The sequence below is a fragment of the Nicotiana attenuata genome, unplaced genomic scaffold, assembly GCF_001879085.1.
Source record: "Nicotiana attenuata strain UT unplaced genomic scaffold, NIATTr2, whole genome shotgun sequence".
In the NCBI taxonomy this organism is placed as follows: domain Eukaryota; kingdom Viridiplantae; phylum Streptophyta; class Magnoliopsida; order Solanales; family Solanaceae; genus Nicotiana; species Nicotiana attenuata.
This window is the reverse complement of record NW_017671492.1, coordinates 65,452-80,121: the sequence shown is the minus strand read 5'-3', so window position 1 is coordinate 80,121 and position 14,670 is coordinate 65,452. Positions and strand designations below refer to the sequence as shown.

Sequence of the window (14,670 nt, the reverse complement as noted above, 5' to 3'; positions counted from 1 at the left end):
TGGGAGTGGATCACTATGGATTTCGTTGTTGGACTCCCACAGACTCGCATAAAGTTCGACGCAGTATGGGTCATTGTTGATAGGCTGACCAAGTCAGCACATTTTGTTCCTGTGGAAGTCTTCTATTCTTCAGAGAGATTAGCTGAGATCTATATACGGGAGATTGTTCGCCCTCATGGTATGCCCGTGTCTATCATTTCGGACCGAGGTACGCAGTTTACCTCGCATTTCTGGAGAGCAGTTCTGCGAGAGTTGGGCACACGGGTTGAGTTGAGCACAGCATTTCATCCCCAGGCGGACGGGTAGCCCGAGCGGACTATTCAGATTTTGGAGGATATGCTCCGAGCTTGTGTCATTAACTTTAGAGGCTCGTGGGATCAGTTTTTGCCTTTAGCAGAGTTTTGCCTACAACAACATCTACCAGTCGAGTATCCAGATGGCTCCTTATGAGGCTTTATATGGTAGGCGGTGTCGGTCTCCGATTGGATGGTTTGAGCCGGGAGAGGCTCGGTTGTTGGGTACGTATCTGGTGCAGGATGCCTTAGACAAGGTCAGAATTATTCAGGATAGGCTTCTTACAGCTCAGTCCAGGCAAAAGAGTTACGCCGACCGCAAGGTTCGTGATTTGGCATTCATGGTCGGTGAGCGGGTATTGCTTCGAGTGTCGCCTATGAAGGGCGTGATGAGATTTGGGAAGAAGGGCAAGCTCAGCCCTAGGTTCATTGGCCCGTTTAAGACTCTTGATCGAGTGGGAGAGGTGGCTTATAGACTTGCATTGCCGCCGAGCTTATCAGCCGTGCATCCAGTGTTTCATGTGTCCATGCTTCGAAAAAATATCACGGCGATCCATCCCACGTGTTAGATTTCAGCACTGTCCAGTTGGACAAGGACTTGTCTTATGAGGAGGAGCCGGTAGCTATTCTAGACCGACAGATTCGTCAGTTGAGATCGAAGAGTTTTCCTTCTATTCGTGTTCAGTGGAGAGGTCAGTCTCCTGAGGCATCGACCCGGGAGTCCGAATCTGATATGTGGAGCCGTTATCCCCATCTTTTCCCCGACTCAGGTACTTCCTTCTTTCTTTTGTCCGTTCGAGGACGAACGGTTGTTTTAGAGGTGGAGAATGTGAGGTCATCACTTGCTTTAAATTAAAATCAGCGTTTCCGAGGCCTTAAAAACCTCGTTTAGAGTCACCTCGACTTGCGTGCACAGTCCGGGCGCGTAGCCCGAAAGCTTAAATATGATAATCTGTGAAAATTGGTAAAATTTGGCTATAAAATGAGTTAAATTTGACTTCGGTCAATGCTTTGGGTAAACGGACCCGGACTCGTGATTTGACGGTTTCGGAGGGTCCGTAGGAAAATATGGGACTTGGGAGTATGCCCGGAATCGAATTCCGAGGTCCCGAGCCCGTGAAATGAATTTTCAAAGGAAATTATTTTCTGAAATTGTTTAAGAAAATTTGAAATGAAATTTGATTAGAACATGATGGTATCGGGCCCGTATTTTGGTTCCGGTGCCCGGTACAGGTCTTATATATGATTTAAGATGTTTCTGTGAAATTTGATGAAAAACGGATATCATTTGACGTGATTCGGACCTTAAATGCAAATTTGATATTTTAAGAAGTTTGAAAGAATTCATGGATTTTGAGGTTTAATCCGATGTTTATGATGTTATTTTGGCGATTTGATCGCGGGAATAAGTCTGTTGGATGTTATTGAGGTTGTGTGTATATTTGGTTTGGAGCCCCGAGGGCTCGGGTGAGTTTTGGATAGGCCACGGGGTAAAATTTTGGACTTAAGAAATTGCAGGCCTGCAGACTTCGCATTTCCCAAACTTTCTTCGCAATTCCCGAGATCGCATTTCCCAAACATTTTCCGCAATTACCAAGCTTGTTCGCATTTCCCAAACTTTCTTCGCAATTACCAGGTTCGCATTTCCCAAACTTTCTTCGCAATTCCCAGGTTCGCATTTCCCAAACATTTTTTCGCAATTCCCGGGCTTGTTCGCATTTCCCAAACTTTTTTCGCAATTCCTGGGTTCGCATTTCTCGAACTTTTTTCGCAATTCCCAAGCCAGCAGAGGTTGGCTCGCAATTCCCACATCTAAGACCTGCAATTTTATACTTAGCCGATTTTAAACCCCATTTTTCATATTCTCTCAAACACAAACATACTTAGGCGATTTTTCAAGAAATCCTTCTTCTCCAAATCAATTGTAAGTCATTTTTAACTAACTTTCTTCAATTCTTAGCATCTTTTAACATGATTTCAACTTAAAATCAAGGATTTTCATGGGGGAAATTGGGTGTTTTGGGTAGAACCTTGGTTTTTCAATAATTGGGGATTTGGACCTCGATTTGAGGTCCGATTTCAAAACAAATTATAAGTTTGGGTTCGTGGGGGAACGGGTAATCGGATTTTGGTTCGAACCTCGGGTTTTGACCATGTGGGCCCGGGGGCAATTTTTGACTTTTAGGGTAAAACTTTGGAAATTCATTTTCATGCATTCAAATTGATTCATTTAGCGTTTATTGATGTAATTAAGTAACTTGTGGCTAGATACGAGCGAATTGGTGGTGGAATTAAGGGGTAAAGCTATAATTGAATCGTGAATTATGTTCGCGGCATCGAGGTAAGTGATTGGTCTAACCTTAGCTTGAGGGATTAGGAGTTAAGTCTTATTTGCTATATGGTAATTGTTGAGTACGACGTATAGGCATGGTGACGAGTATCTATACGTTGGTGTCTAGCATGCCTGTGAGTCTTTATATTGTGATTATCATGACTTTGTTGTATCTTTCATGCCTTGGTGATGGTTTCTAATTGTTGTATAAACTTTGTGGAAAGAATTGTGACCTATGAACATTGAGGAGCGTTGGCTCAAGTTGTATAACGAATTGTGAAAGTATAAGTGATAATTGAACTTTTAGAGCATTGGCTCGAGTTGTGAAATGAGCTGTGAAGGTAAAAGTGATAATTGAACTTCTAGAGCATTCGCTCGAGTTGTGAAGTGGATTGTGAAGTAAAAGTGAGAAAGAGAAGAGATCATTATGTTGTCACCCTTGCCGGGCTATTGTTGATTTATTTGTTATCTCCTTTGCCGGGATGCGAATGTTATTGATGTTGTTCCCTTGCCAGGATTTAATTGTTGACTTGTTGCTCCCTTGCCGGGATTCTTATTGCAAATTTCCTTTATTTGTTTTCCCTATTGTTTGTGATTGTTGTTTGGGTTAGGAAGAGAGTTAAAGCACGAAGGGTGATGTCGTGCATTGTTTGTTTTGTGAGGAAAGAGTGTAAAGCACGAAGGGTGATGCCGTGTCGCACGATGTACCATTCCGTGCCTATTATATTGATTTTATGGTGAGGAAAGAGTGTAAAACACGAAGGGTGATGTCGTGCCGCACGATGTACCATTCCGTGCCTATTGTAATGATTCTTATGGTGAGGACGAGAGTAAAAGCACGAAGGGTGGTGCCGTGCACTTGTCCTTGATTTCCTTGATTCTTGCTGATAATTGAGTTATGTTGTCATTTACGTTTATTTACTGATTTTCTCTTGTTATTTGGTTTTATTTCGAGGTTATAGATTCCCTTACCCTATTTTCCTTGTGATTGTTGTTTGGGTGAGGAAGAGAGTAAAGCACGAAGTGTGATGCCGTGTATTGTTTTGGTGAGAGATAGTAAAAGCACGAAGGGTGATGCCGTGCACTTGTCTTTGATTTCCTAATTTTTACTGATAACAGTGTTACGGTTTCTCTACACTAAATTGCTGGTTTCCTGTTGATACTTGTTGTACCCCGCAGCATGATTTCCCTTTCTATTTTCAATTGAACTATGGTGATCCTCATATATACTTGTTGCTCTTCTGTTACTATTCGATGTGTCCCCGTAGCATGTTTTCCCCCTCCCATACTTGACTGTATATGAATGTTTCTTTCTGTACTTCTTTTCTGTTGTATATAGTTAAATTGCACAGGTTTATTTGGTAGTCTGGTCCTAGCCTCATCACTACTTCGCCGAGGTTAGGCTAGGCACTTACCAGCACATGGGGTCGGTTGTGCTGATACTACACTCTGCACTCTTTTTTGCAGACCCCAGTGTTGTAGACTTCGGACCGCAGTGGGATTGCTGATTCTTGCTCATCAGGCGACCCGAGGCAGTCCTGTAGGCGTCTGCAGTCCTTGGCGTCTCCTTCTATCTACTATTCCTATTTCTTTCATACATTTCTAGAGACAGTGTTGTATTTATTTCTTTAAGCCCCTTTATTTGTAGTATTCTTAGACCGTCTGTGAAACTGTGACACCAGTTCTGGAAAGTCGAGATTCAAACAGTTGTATTGGATTCATGTTCAGCTAGCTTATTGCTTTTTCTTCCGCTTATGTTAAATTCCGCTGCTTAAATGATATTACTTCGCTATTGTTAATGAATATAAGATGGGTAAAAAGGTAAGTTGTTCACATAATTGGCTTGCCTATCTCACATTAGTAGGCGCCATCACGACTCCTGAGGGTGGAAAATCCCGATCGTGACAGGACAAGGGGAGTTACCTTTCAGATATTTAGGGATTCTATTGGCTACAAGGAAACTTAAGATACTGGAATGGCAACCATTAATATCAAAAGTCATTGCAAAAGTGACCTCATGGGTAGCAAAGAAGTTGTCATATGTTGGTCGTGTACAATTGGTGAAAACTGTATTGTTTGGGGTTTAATCATATTGGGCCCAACTATTCATAATACCTGCTAAAGTGATGAAAACTATTGAAGCTTACTGCAGAAACTACATTTGGACAGGATCAAATGAGCTAACTAGAAAAGCACTGGTAGCTTGGAGCAGAATGTGTATGCCAAAGACAGCTGGAGGACTTAATCTCACAAATCTGAAAGTATGGAATAAAGCAGCAATAGCTAAAACATGTTGGGAACTACACGGCAAGAAGGATATTCTTTGGATCAAGTGGATACATGAATATTATATAAAGGGAAAGCAGATAACTGATATGGCCATTCCTCAACAAGCGAGTTGGATGGTGAAGAAAATATTCAAGGCACAAGAGGATATGGGAAATGCTAAACATCAGATATCAGGAAACAAGAACAAGATTAGGAGTATATATCTGAGTATGATAGGACAATTGCCAAAAGTCACATGGAAGAACTTAATGTGTGGAAATATAGCCAGGCCAAAAGCAATCTTCAATACATGGCTTCAACTCCAAGACAGACTATTTACAGTAATAAGACTTCAAAGCTGGGGGCTACAAATAGATACAGCATGGCATATGTGCAAGCAAGCAGAGGAGACAGAAGAACCTTTATTTGCTGAATGTGAAGTTAGTAACAGAATTTGGAGTAAACTAATGAGATGGATCCAAATTGACTGGCCAGCTGTAAAGACAGGGGGAGAAATGCAGAAATGGATAGAGCAGAGAACAAAAGGAAAGACAAAACAAGCAAAGATAGTGAAAATGATATATACAGAGTTCATCTATTCTATATGGATAGAAAGAAATACCAGAGTTTTCATGAAGAAAGAGAAAGCAAGTGATACTATAGCTAGAGAGATAGCCTATATTTGTCATGTTCGGGCTGATGAAGACCTTCAAAGACTGCTGAATATTAGATTTCCAATTAGTTGACAATGTCAGTAGTTAAAATGTATAGGCTAGTGTCTCTGTGTAATGAAGTATAGATCGTATAGAAAGTATGAATAGCAGACTGAGTATGTAGTCTAGCTGCTTTGTAAATATTTTACTTGGTAATTAATGAAATTTGATAGTTACCAAAAAAAAACATGTCAATTCCATTTTTTTCGATTTTGTCTGAACCATCTTGAGCATTGTTAATTTGAATATTTCACATGCGCACAAAGTCTTAAAAAGGTGATTTATAATTTTTAATGTAAAAGTTAAATAATTAATGATGGATAACATGTATATTATATCATACACATTAAATATAATTTTGTCATTTAGTTATTTTTTTAATATTTATAACTTTAAAATTAACAAAAAAAATGTTTCTATAACAATCATGGATATTAAATACAAATGAACTAAGTTGCAGCCTGCTTTAACAATATTTTTTTAAATTAAAGAATGGGAATATAAAGGTATATTATCTCATGTTTCGAATAATAAATCCAATCAAAAGTACTATATTAACAATTCAAATGAGACAAATGAGTTTGGACAAAATGATGAACAAGAATACTTCAAATGAAAAGGTTTACACAAAAATAAGTAAGGACTAATTGTTAGTAAAATCGATACATCAGTCGACACTCCTTCTATATTTAATGATATTTTAGGTTCTCGAGTTTTGTGCCATTTTCTTTGTAAAAATATACGATGTATAAATCTCTTTATNGATGTTACTATCATTAGCGCTAATAATTTAAATTTTATTGTAATATTAGTTAATAACCAAAAACACAAAAGAGAATTTGTATTTTTTTTTGAAAGGAGAAGAAAAAGAAACATATCTTTTGGAACTTTGATATGAAGAAATACTTGAGGGGATATTTAATCGTAAGAGAAAAAAATGCTATAAGATTTTGGTCAAAGGCCAGTATTTGAATACGGAGATATAATCTATTCTTAAAAGTTTAATTAAGAGATTGGTGACAAGTTCAAAGATTGAATGCCTATAATAATTCATTTTTTGGTCAAACAATAAAATTTTATTCAACCAAGTATAATATGTACATCCACTAGTTCTTTTTTACTCTAGAACTAGTCCTGAACTTTGAATCCTACTTACAATTACTCCTCCCCTCTATATATCCACTACACTGTAAGTCTATACTAGACTTGGGTATGAGTTTAACCTATCAAGTAAACTTTTCCAATTGTTTCTAAACTGTCCTTTCCTATGCAATTGAATGGTAATCTCTCTCCGTCTTGAGATACATTCCTGCTGCTGTTCTTGAAATCTCCTAGCATTGCGCTCACTCCAGACATGATAAATAGTAGCAGCTAATAGCTATCCTAGTACCTCTGCATGAGTTTTGCTGTTGCATTGTTTGGTCGTTAGTCTCTCAATCTCCTCCTCCCAGGTCCCTACTTGACTGCTTTCTCCTGTCCAGCATAAGAAAGAACTCCACATCTGTTTGGAATAATCACAGTCAAAGAACAAATGAGTATGTGTTTCTTCAGCATCAGCTCTACATAATACACAGTTCCTAGGAACTTGTATTCCCCATTTAGCCATTTTGTCTGCTGTACTGAGTCTCTTTTGAAGTTCAAGCCAAAGTATAAATTGATACTTTGGTACAGAACATGGAATCATGTTGAGGTTTTTCCATATAACTCTAGGATATTGAGGAAGTAGGTATTTATATGCCTTCTTGATCACGAACTTCCCAGTATGAGTGAGTTGTTGTAATTCTGTGCACAAATCATTGTTCCCGTACCATTTCCTTGCATCAAAGATTTTCCTAACAAGCCAACAGGCTTGCTTAGGTGTCTCCATAGTACTGATGCTCTTACCTTTAATATAGAAACTGTGGATCCATTGAACCCAGAGGGTATCTTTCTTTGCTGTGATAGCCCAGAGCAATTTTGATATGGTTGCTTTATTCTATGTTTGAAACTCAATTATGTTCAAGCCCCCTGCTGATTTTGGCATACATAATCTCTCCCATGCGACAAGTGCTCTTCTTGACGTTGCACATTGTCCAGTCTACAAGAATGTTCTACAGGCACTTGTTATTAATTGCATCACCTTCTTTGGTATCAGGAAATTCTGCGACCAATATGTTTGGATCTCAAAAAGGACACTTTTAATAAGCTGCACTCTGCCACTATATGACAGAAATTTGGTAGTCCAACATCTGATCCTTGCAATCATTCTCTCCACCAGTGGCATACATTGTTGAACTGTTATTTTTTTTGAAGATAAGGGGACACCAAGGTATTTGAAAGGAATCTCTCCCACTGCAAAGTGCATTTCATCGTAGATTTGGTTCTGCAACTGTTGATCCACCCCTGTTATATACAAAGAACTTTTCTCCATATATGCTTTAAGGCCTGAGACTGCAGAGAAATGTTCAAATGCCTTCATCATCAACTGAATAGATATTTTATCAGCCCTGCAGCACATTATTAAGTCATCTACGAAACAAATATGGGTTAGTTTCATTTTCCTGCATCTTGGGTGATGATTGAAGTTGGGATTTTGATTCAACTGTTTCAAGGATCTGTTCAGATACTCCATTGTCAAGACGAATAGGAATGGTGACATAGGATCTCCTTGTCGTAGACCTTTCTTTGCTTGGAATTTAGGGGTGAGTCTTCCATTGAAAATAATAGAGTAACTCACAGTGGAAACACACTCCATGATGAGTTTGACAAACTGGACTAGAATTCCAAACAGACCATTCTCAAAAAATCCCATTCAACAGTATCATAAGCTTTCCTGATATCTACTTTCATTAGACATCTAGGAGACATTCCTTTTCTGTTGTAACCTTTGACTAGCTCATGTGCCACAATCACATTATCTAAGATATTCCTTCCTTCAATAAAAGCTGATTGTGCTGGCCCAACAATTTTGTCTACTACTTGCTTAAGTCTGCTAGTGATCATGTGACGACCCGGCCAGTCGTCTCATGAGTTACCGCTTTGTTTCCTCCATTTTTATTTTTTTATGCTTCGTTATCCGTGTTTTATGTGATCAAGTTGTTTAGTTTGCGTTCGGATTGGATTTGAGAAGAAATGAGACACTTAGTCTCTTTTAAGAAGGTTTAAGTTGGAAAAAGTCAACCGGATGTTGACTTATGATTTAGAGGGATCAGATGTGAGTTCCGATGGTTCAGTTAGCTTCGGGAGGTGATTTGTGACTTAGGAGGGTAATCAGAATTGGTTTTGGAGGTCCGGTGTAGAATTAGGCTTGAATTGGCGAAGTTAGTATTTTGGCGATTTCCGGTTGGTAGGTGAGATTTTGATCCGAGGGTCGGAATGGAATTCCGAGAGTTGCTGTAGCTTTGTTATGTTAATTGGGATGTGTGTGCAAAATTTCAGGTCATTCGGGCGTGGCTTGGTTGGGTTTTTGATCGAAAGCATATTTCGGAAGTTTTTAGAAAACTTAGGCTTGAATTCGATGTGAATTGTTGGATTTGGTGTTGTTTGAGGTGTTTTGATGATTGGAACAAGTTTGAATGAGGTTTTAGGATGTGTCGGCACTTTTGGTTGAGGTCCCGGGGGCCTTAGGGTGATTTCGGATGGCTAATGGGAAGTTTTGAGACTTAAAAGATAGCAGAAATTGCAGGTTTCAGTTGCAGGTATTTTGTTCATTGCGATCGCATAGGTGCTATTGCGATCGCGTAGAAGCTTTTGGGGGCAGTCCATTTTTGTTCAATGCATTCGCATAGGATATGTTGCGATCGCATAGTTGTAAGAAAATTGTTGACTGCGATCGCATGGAATTTGTTGCGTTCGCATAGGGTTAATTTTGGGAGCTGAGTTTTTGTGCTTCGCGATCGCGAAGGTTTTCCCGCGATTGCGATGAAGGAATTATAGGACTAAGCAGTGAGGTTTTTAAACATTTCATGCGCGAGTCTTAGCCATTTTTCCACCATAGCTGATTATTTTGAGAGCTCTTTGAGGGAAATTGAAGAGGGATTCAAGGAGAAGTAATTGGAGGTAAGTTCTATGAACCAAAAACATGATTATATTGTGAAATTAACCTAGAAATTCATGGAAATCTAGCTAAAATGGAAGAACTAGGGCTTGGGATTTTGAGATTTTAAATTGGAATTTGAGGGGCCATTTAAGGTCGGATTTGAGAGTTTTTGATATGTATGAACTCGTGGAAGGATAAGGAACCCGTTGATGTGAAAATTTTTGAGTTTCGAGAAGTGGGCCCGGGGCTCGGGTTTTGCTAATTTCGGGATTTTTGAAATTTTTCGATTGTTTTCGCTTGAGTTTTGTTCCCTTAGCCTATTGTGACATATTCGTTCTGATTTTGGTTAGATTCGACACGCGTGGAGGCCGATTCGAGAGGCAAAGGCGTCGCGAGCTAGAGATTTAGCCGGTTCGAGGTAAGTAATGATGTTAAATGATGTTCTGAGGGTTTGAAACCCCGGATTTGCACATCGTAGTGCTATATTGAGGTGACTTGCACGCCGGATAGCAAGCGTAGGGTAGAGCACCATTGGGGATTGTGACTTGGTCCGTCCCGATAGATGAATTTACCGTGTATTTGATTAAAACTTGTTTGTTATCATCATGACTTGGGCTGATTGCCATATTTGGGCTTCGTGCCAACTGTTTGAACCCTCCGGGGATTTTTATCACTATTTCCTCACTTGTTGACTTGTTACTAGAACTCAGTCCTGTTGATATCTACCGTTTTACAAACTCAGCCACTTTTACTCGGATTTGAAACTTAAATGATATTTCTAAATGTTGTTTTGGGCTGAGAACTATTGTTTTGCTACTGCCCGAGGGGCTTGTGATGATTTTCGGACTGAGTGAGGCGAGGGCCATATGTGAGGATATGCTGAGTGATATGAGGCTGAGGGTCGAGATACTTTTATATGCCACGAGGTGGCTTGAGTGTTGTGAGGCCGAGTGCCGAGAGATGATACCACGAGGTGGCTTGATATAGAGCTTGGGCCGTAAAGGGCCCCTCCGGAGTCTGCACACCCAAAGTGAGCGCGGGTACCCATTTGATCTGAGAGTGAGCCCGAGGGGCTGATACTATGCTGAGAGTGAGCCCGAGGGGCTGATACTATAAGGAGAGTGAGCCCGAGGGGCTGATACTGTTTCGAGTGAACTATATTGTGCCCGAGGGGCAGATTTCTATTTGTTATTTTCCTGTCAAATTACCTGTTTTACTTGTTAAGAAGGGATTTTACTTGATTACTTCATTGATTTACTGTTCAAAGTGACTTTACTGCTTCTGTATAGATTACTTTATGTTTTCGCGTGTTTTCTTGCTTTCAGCCATTATTTATATTTATTACTCACTGGGTCGGAGTACTCACATTACTCCCTGCACCGTGTGTGCAAATTCAGGCATAGCAGGTCCCACTCCCGAGTGTTGACGCGTCCCAGCTCAGGCAGATCTTCGAGGAGACTTTAGGTAGCTGCTGGTGTTCGCAGCCTAAAGCTCCTCTCTATCTATATCTTTACTTTCCATTCTAGCATTGAGACTCTGTAGTTACATTTGAGAGATTTGTTATCTTAGACGCTCGTGGCTTGTGACACCCCGGTTTGGGCTGTATCTGGATGGTTTCCCCTTACTGTTATCCATGTTTCCGCGAATTTATTACTATTTAAATATACTTTAAACCATTTTATGATCATTAATTGCTTTAAAAGTGTATTGTATTGGTCCGGCTGGCCTTGTCTTCACGAGAGGCGCCATCACGACCAGGTTCGGGGCTAGGGTCGTGACATATCACCTTGGCTATTAGTTTGTACAGAGTCGTACAACATGCAATAGGCCTGAACTCCTTGACATGAGTAGGATTTGGGACTTTTGGCACCAATGTAATGGTTGTATTGTTTATCTCCTTAAGTATCTTTCCATTCTCAAAAAACTGAAGGATAGCTGTTATAACATCATCTCCCACTACATCCAAGTTAGCTTTGAAAAATTCAACAGGAAAATCATCTCCCCCGGGGGCTTTGTCAGCTGGTAGATCATTCAGAGCTTGTAGAATTTCTTCCTTAGTCACTGGTTTAATCAGCCCGTGTTGCTCTTCCTTATTGAGACAATACCCATCTTTTGCAATGTTGCTGTTCAAACAAAGTAGTTCTGCAGCCTTAGTGCCCAACAATTCTTGGAAAAAGTTAATAAACTTACACTGTATTTGGTCTGGATCAGTCAGCATAATCCCTTGGTCATTACATATTGAAGAGATATGGTTCCTTGCTTGTCTAGTCTACATTTGGGCATGGAAATATCTTGTATTTGAGTCTCCTTTTGCTAACCATACAGCCCTAGACTTCTGCCTCAGCACCTCTTCATGTATGTTAGACCATTTCTCTAATTCAAAGATCAGATCTCTCTCCTTTTGAATCAGATTAGGATTGTAAAGATCAGAATTCAGCATTGGTTGAGTGACTTGCAACCTCCCTCGAGTGTCTTCAACCTTCCATTCCAAATTGGATACCTCTTTCTGGAGGTGTCTTGTGTTTAGCTCAATAAGTTTGAGCTTTTTGCATATTCCATACATAGTGTACCCAGGAACTTCATACTGCCATGTAGTTTTGATCACTGCCTTAAAATCCTCATTCTGAAGAAGAATGTTTATTAGTCTAAATGGCCTAGGAAGGTTTTGTCTTATTCTCCCAGTGTTAACAATAATAGGAGAGTGGTCTGAGCATTCTGGGTTAAGGTAGACTGCTTCCAAATGTCCATAGTTGTCGAACCATTTTGAATTCCCAAAGGCCCAATCTATAAAGCTGTAGATTCTGATATGTGCATCTCTCTTATTACTCCATGAGAATAAACTCCCTGTTCTTTTTAGTTGTCCAAGCCCTATGTCTTCAATACACTCCTGGAAATCCTTAATTTCATTTGGATGTACTAGAATACCATTTTGTCTATCGTTCACAGAAAGAACAGCATTGAAGTCCCCTAGCACAATCCATGGATCAGTTATATTGTTATTCAGATTCCTTAGCCCTTGCCATAAGGCCTTCCTTTCATTTACGGTATTCAAGCCATAAACAAAAGTTATCTGGCTAATAAAAGTTAAGCCCTTGTCTTTTACTATGCAATGCACAAATTGAGGCATAAATGCTACTATTTACACTTCCACTTGTTGAGGTTTCCAACCAATCCATATTCTACCATTTGGGCTTTGATTATAGTCACTAGCTATTTCCCAATCATTCCCCATTTTCTTCTTAACTTTTTCAGCTTTGTTATCTTTAACTTTAGTCTCAAGACAACCTATTAGAACTACCTTATTTGTAAGCAGGAAGGTCTTGAGTTCTTTCTGCTTAAAGGGCTTATTTAGCCCCCTTATGTTCCATGAGCAGAATATCATGGAGGTATCTTCCTCGAAGGACTCTGTTCCCTTATCACTTTTGAAGTGACTATCATTGGTTGACTTTTTAGAGCACTAAACTGATTCTGCCTCAGCAACCTCTCAATCTTTTCACTGTCTTCACACAACTGATTTTGTCCTTCCTGTTCATGAGTAATAGCTAATTTTTTGTTACCCTTGTTCTTGGCCTGTTGCACCAGGAATTCCAGACTCTCATGCTGTTCTCTTTCATTCTGGTCATCAGTTAGCTCTTCTACTTCTTTTGTCAATTCTAGATCAACTTGTTGTTCAGCATTTGTGACTGGTTTATTAGGCTGTTGATTCACTTTTACTCTCCAGCCCATCTTCGGCTTCCTTCTATTTATTTGTTGCTTTCCTTTTTCAAGTGTGGCCTTCTTACATTCACCATTCTGATGCCCTATGCTCAAGCAGCTTTGACAGTATAGGGGTCTCCACTCATACTCAATGCTCTGCAATTTGCATTTTCCTCCTGGTAGTTCAATTGATATCAATTCCGGAAGTTCAACTGATACATCCATTTCAATTAGAATACGTGCGTAGAACACTCTCTCCTTTGGCTGTAAGCTTATCCGTGCATATTGGCTTTCCCAAAAGCTCGCAGTTCGACCCAAACTTCTTGGTTCCCAGTATTCAACAGGCAGATTTGGAAATGTAACCCATATTGGAATGACCTGGAGGGGTTCCTTGCTCATCTGAAATTCTGGTTCCCAATGTTTGAGAACCATAGGCCTATTGTTAAAGGTGAAGGGTTCATTCTGCAATAGGGTCTCCTTATCATTCTCAGACATAAATCGGAAGATGAAATACCCGTCATTATGCAGAAATAACTGAGGAGTCATGACAAAATTCCACACCCCATACACATATTTCAGCATTTCCTTGAATGTAGGGTTTCCCCTAATTACATATCCAATTAAAGCTGACTTCCATTTCTGACATTCCTCTTCAACTTCTGCTTGGACTAATTTCACTATTTTCCTCCCATCTCTCATTATTGGGGGAAAATAGTCGAGTTTCATCCCTAATTGCTGAGATCTGTTACCTTGTACAACTTCAGCCGCCGTAGGTTTTCTCATTTCCCCTGTCGCGGAGAAGGTAAGTTTTCTTGCTGCTGCCGTTGAGGATGTGCCTTCGTCTTGTTCTACAGGAGTATTGATTTCCACCGGTGGTCTTCCTTGCAAAACCGTTGGAGCACTTCCCATTCCTGTTAGCCATTGACCGAATTGCCTTGGTCTTAAGTCCTGAGGGATTCCATTTTCTGGGGTAATTACCCTAGTAGGTTCTTCCTGTTCTGTGGAAGGTGTTGACGTCGCCGGAATTTGCTTACTCCGTCGAGCCATGGTTGAAGGCGCACGTTAATAGTCGTTGACTAACATCATTTTTATGCTTACTATTAATATAAAAGTACATTTGAAAAACTCTATATAAGTATTAGGCGAGGAAAAATACTTAAGATTATCTCATTAATTCTACTAATGTTTAGATGTTAGTTTATAGTGAGCTTTGAACAAACTAGAATTGTGTCACTTAGAATTTTGATGAAATCAATGATGGACAATATTTTTCGTATTCAAATTGATTATGAAATTCGTATTCAAAATCAAGACTTTTTTCATTATCTATCTATATGTCATTAACATTAT

General features: G+C 39.7%; 2 protein-coding genes across 2 annotated transcripts; one reads left to right on the top strand and one right to left on the bottom strand.

Moving 5' to 3' along the window:
- The first annotated feature begins 4,751 nt into the window (after positions 1-4,751).
- Positions 4,752-5,639, top strand: LOC109208613. Its single transcript, XM_019371743.1, has one exon. The coding sequence runs from the start codon at positions 4,752-4,754 to the stop codon at positions 5,637-5,639; it is 888 nt and encodes a 295-aa protein (XP_019227288.1).
- Positions 5,640-6,984: 1,345 nt separating this feature from the next.
- Positions 6,985-12,856, bottom strand: LOC109208612. Its single transcript, XM_019371742.1, has 5 exons — positions 12,768-12,856; positions 11,943-12,656; positions 11,430-11,747; positions 7,726-8,092; positions 6,985-7,581 (listed from the first exon to the last, which is right to left on the bottom strand). The coding sequence occupies exons 1-5, from the start codon at positions 12,854-12,856 to the stop codon at positions 6,985-6,987; spliced, it is 2,085 nt and encodes a 694-aa protein (XP_019227287.1).
- Between the last annotated feature and the right edge of the window lie 1,814 nt (positions 12,857-14,670).

What these genes read in the sequence shown, in the direction of transcription:
- LOC109208613 (XM_019371743.1), top strand. Translation starts at nt 4,752, where the DNA reads ATGAAAACTATTGAAGCTTACTGCAGAAACTACATTTGGACAGGATCA.
- LOC109208612 (XM_019371742.1), bottom strand. Translation starts at nt 12,856, where the DNA reads ATGGGGAATGATTGGGAAATAGCTAGTGACTATAATCAAAGCCCAAAT. An exon ending in CAGAAGTCTAGGGCTGTATG is followed by an intron (nt 11,748 to 11,942) that starts GTTAGCAAAAGG and finishes TTGTTTGAACAG; the next exon opens with CAACATTGCAAAAGATGGGT. An exon ending in ATTTCCTGATACCAAAGAAG is followed by an intron (nt 7,582 to 7,725) that starts GTGATGCAATTA and finishes TTTCAAACATAG; the next exon opens with AATAAAGCAACCATATCAAA.